At 42.6% G+C, this 4268-nt stretch overlaps 1 protein-coding gene across 1 annotated transcript; it reads right to left on the minus strand.

The window, feature by feature from the left end:
* Nucleotides 1-2185: 2185 nt before the first annotated feature.
* On the minus strand, nucleotides 2186-4268 carry LOC109487471. The gene is made up of 4 exons (XM_019791461.1): nucleotides 4229-4268; nucleotides 2874-3455; nucleotides 2525-2640; nucleotides 2186-2200 (listed from the first exon to the last, which is right to left on the minus strand). The coding sequence occupies exons 1-4, from the start codon at nucleotides 4266-4268 to the stop codon at nucleotides 2186-2188; spliced, it is 753 nt and encodes a 250-aa protein (XP_019647020.1).

Below are 4268 nucleotides of genomic sequence, written 5' to 3' on the forward strand. Positions count from 1 at the left end.
CCGGGTTTAAATGTATTTATACTGCAGTATCTTCATGAATCGCCAGATGGCTTCACTAAGGCAATAGGAACAAAACATGTCTATATTTTCTCCGTCAAAAACACATAGTACAAAGTTTTGTTTCTTTTGTTGGTTGTACTTGATGCTATAAGCCTTGTAGACCTTTCACTGTTATCTTCTTAACATTGGAGATCTCTAACTGTAAACCACTAGTCAGGGATATTATAGTATATATAACACAGTGCGTTTTGTATTTTCTGACCACAGATCAGAACTTGTACAGAACATTGTCTTCTATAACTCGATATTAAAAGATGGTAATTATAATATAACAAAATACAGAAATAGTTGTTATCATACAGAGTCATTTCATTTGCACTGTTACTGTGCAGAGTCATTATTTCACTTGCTCTGTTATCATCAATTATTAGTCAGTATTAATCATTAGTTTTATTTTGTATGTATCTTTTCATCATGTCTTGTTTTGACCCGTACTTAGCCCAGTGTGGCAAAAATGTGCAATAAAGGTCGTCATTCATTCATTAATGTAGTCATTTGCATTCACTGTACAGTTACTATTTATGCAAAGTCACATCACAGGTACTATACAAGTATTTTACATGCACTGCTGATACACAGCAATTTCACCTGCAGTTACTATTATAATACCAAGGATAACATAAAACTGAATCGTGTAACCACACTGGTACTATACAGACTCATTGCCAAAATACTATTGTTACTACACAGGATCATTCACTGGCACTGTTACTACTTATACAGAGTCACCTCACTTGTACTGTTACTATACAATCATTTTACTTGTACTACTACTTTACAGCCATTTCAGTTACTGTATGAGATATTTTACTTGGGAAATATATATCCACGGGTGCACTCTTCTACACAGTATATAGTCTTGCAATTAGAGACCACCACAAGCTGTTCTTCCCTTCCGATGGAGACTTGGTAAGGACACGTAATGTTAGCGATAGTTCGGATGTAGGTTCCGTTCTCATTCAGCATCACGACCTGGTTGGTTTTAAATCCAGCCACGATGATGCGACCCAAACTTTCCGTACAGATGTCTCTAGGTTGCCCCATGTGCAGGAAAGCCAAACTTTCAAACCTGGTGAGGTAACGACCGTGCATATCGTACTTGTAGATGAAAACACGACCTTTTCCGTTGCCTACAACGAAGATGTCACCTTCTTGACCAACCGCAACGGACGATGGAAGAAGCATTCCTTCGGATGTCCGGACTAGGGAGCCGTTCGTGCGATAGACACATAACGCACGACCTCGAACAAAAGCTTTTATCGCCACGATGTTGTCGGTTACAGTGTGCGCGGCAATCCCGCTGTAGTACTCTTGAATATTTCCTAATGGCAGCTCAAACCTAGCGAAGGCCTCCCCGTACTTGCTAAACTGTTGAACAGTGTAGGAACGCTGTCTTTTTGCGACGCGAAGCATCAAAACCCAGAGAGAACCGTTACGGTCCATGGACAAGTCCTGCGGCGTAGTGATGACAATCTTGTCTACTCGGGTGGAGAACTCGCGAAGGAAAACTCCCTGCATGTTGAGCACGTTGATTAAGTCGTTGTCAGAGTCCAACAAAAATATCTCGTTACTAGCTCGGGACACGAACATTCGTCCGGTGGCGTTGTTTGGGCCTCCGAACGAGATCATCCCTTCTTTAGCCCACTCTGTTTTCTTTCCTGAAGATAGGGTAAAACATGTTGCGTCAACTGGCTGGGAAAAGTACATTGTTTGAGTGAGTTCATGGGAATGTATAATGCACAATTGTTTGTATGTGCATACGTAAATGAGTACTAGTATAATGGCGTATTTTGTATGTGTGATTGTAGATGCCCGCGCGCGCGCGCCTGTGTGTGTTTCAGATACATGCTAAATGATAGTCAAACCTACCATCGTCAGTGTTGCTGTTGAATATGGCGGTGTTGGGTCTAGCACTAGCAGTGCTGTTGAATATGGTGGGGTTGGAGCTAGCGCTAGCAGTGCTGTTGAATACATTATACATAGCGAGGTTGGTGCTAGCGCCAGCAGTGCTGCCAATTCCGGCAGTCTCTGTCATGTTGACTGTAGTCCAGTTGTCGGTCCCTTGCGTAGGATTAGGCTGAAGAACGACGCAAAAACAGTTTCTTATGAGTCTATACTCGCGTTTTTAATCGGGGGATAGCTAAAGAAAAAAAGGAAGCAAAACTAGACATGAGAAACAAGAACTATTTTCTTTTTTTTTAGTTTATACTCCCACTCCTCATCCTGTTCAAGACTGACGCACCTAAGTGAAATCATCAGAAACGTACTAAGAAATTGGCTCAAGTAGCTCAAAGAACGACACTAATAACAGTAAATTAATCTCCAAGCAGATTCTGTGGGACAAGGGGAACTACATTGGCCTCCTGTAACCCTTAGCCAGTGGTTATAGCAGGCTAATATAGACTCCGATTGTCCCCGCAGAATCTGCTTGGAGATTAACAGTAAATAACAGATGACACCTTACCGTTTGGATGCTGTGGTCCTGTGTGTTGAGTTGCACCGCGAGAACGGCTGCGATGGTCGCTCCTACCAGGACTACAGCGGCAACGAGGCAGAAGACCCGCCAGAAAGTACAAGACCCTGTACATGAAACAGCCAAACCTTCAAATCATTCAGTGAATGAGAAAAAAAATCATCAGTGGAACAAAAACAAGCCATTGGAGATTTCAAACCTCCAAGAAGTATCTTGAGTTTTTCCCTGAGGTAAATCTACGTTCTTGGATACACCGCAACTAACCACAACTTGCCTGAGCCCATTCCTTAACCATTCAAGCATTGAACTAGATCGGCACGGTTCTTGACAAGATACTTACCATTTGTTTCCCGTTGACCAGCGTTTGGGACGTACATCGGATTTGCTAGAAGATTATCCGGCGAATGCCGATGCTTATGTGCATCATCAGCGTTGGTCTTACGTCTGTTTTCGGCATTCAGTGGATCATTGTTATCGGCAGTAACCCTAGTGACTTCTGAGGGGCGATTTTCGACAGGCGTATTGCCAGGTGACTCGACGAAAGGATCGCCAGACATGCCTGAAACAGTTTTTGGACTCGGGACAGGTCCTGGTACTCCAGAAGATGCTTCGCTGTACATGAGATTCGTTTCCATGTACGTAACAGCGTACGGTTCCATGTCGTCAAGAAAACTGTTCTCGTCTTGAGCTTGCTGTTCATACGTGTCAGGAGTTATCTTGTCTTGGGCGCTCAAAGCAGTGTCTTGGGGCCTGACTTCAGAATCCATGTGTTGATTAGCTGTATCTATGTGAGACACAGGCTCTTCAAGTGTGCCACGCGATTGCATTTCATCCTGTGGTAAACTCGAAGACCCAGAGGTTGGATTGTTTCCATTGTACAGGGCATTTATGGTGCTCAAAAAGTCTGGATCTCTATCGTTTGCTGAAGAAGTAGGATTGGGATTTTCATTCTGCCGAAAACATGAAGACTCTGTGCCTGAGCCTTGGTTGTTTCCAGCGTAAAGGACATTTAACTCTTTTGAACTTAAAACGCTTGCTGACCAGTCTAAATCTCCATGGCTCACTGAATATGTAGGGTTGGGATTTTCATCACTTGGGAAACTTGAAGACCATGTGTTTGAGCTAGGGTCGTTTCCCTCATACAGGACACTTAGTTCTTCGGTTCTTAAAACGCTCGTCGACCAGTCTGGATCTTCATGGCTTGCTGAAGATGTAGGGTTGGGATTTTCATTCGGTGAAAAACTTGAAGACCCTGTATTTGTCTGGTCGTTTCTCTTGTACAGTTCACTCAATTCTATGGAATTTAGAATGTTTGTCGACGATTCTGGATGTCCATGACTGGCTGAATCTGTAGGGTTGGAATATTCAAGGACAGGTCTGGCCGCAGGCTCTAGGTTTGCAGCGTCTGTTGAATAAACCAAAACTAGAAAGAACTGATTCATATAGAAAATTCCTTGGAATAATAAATAAATGTGGCATCAAATTAAAATAAAATCAAATCCTTACTCAGTAAGAATCTGGCGGGCAACACACGAAAATGTCGTCCAAAAACAATGACTAGTTGCACGCCACATAACATAGTTTAACTCACTGTAAAACATGTACAAAACCATTACATGTTGATACTGTGTGATCACCGTAGGATCTGCTTGGAGATTAATGTTAGTTATCCATCCTGTCCTTCATGTGACTTACCTGCACCAGAAAACGCTTCCTCCTTTGACTTTGCAGACAT

This window comes from Branchiostoma belcheri, unplaced genomic scaffold, assembly GCF_001625305.1.
Source record: "Branchiostoma belcheri isolate BF01 breed outbred unplaced genomic scaffold, Haploidv18h27 scaffold89, whole genome shotgun sequence".
In the NCBI taxonomy this organism is placed as follows: domain Eukaryota; kingdom Metazoa; phylum Chordata; class Leptocardii; order Amphioxiformes; family Branchiostomatidae; genus Branchiostoma; species Branchiostoma belcheri.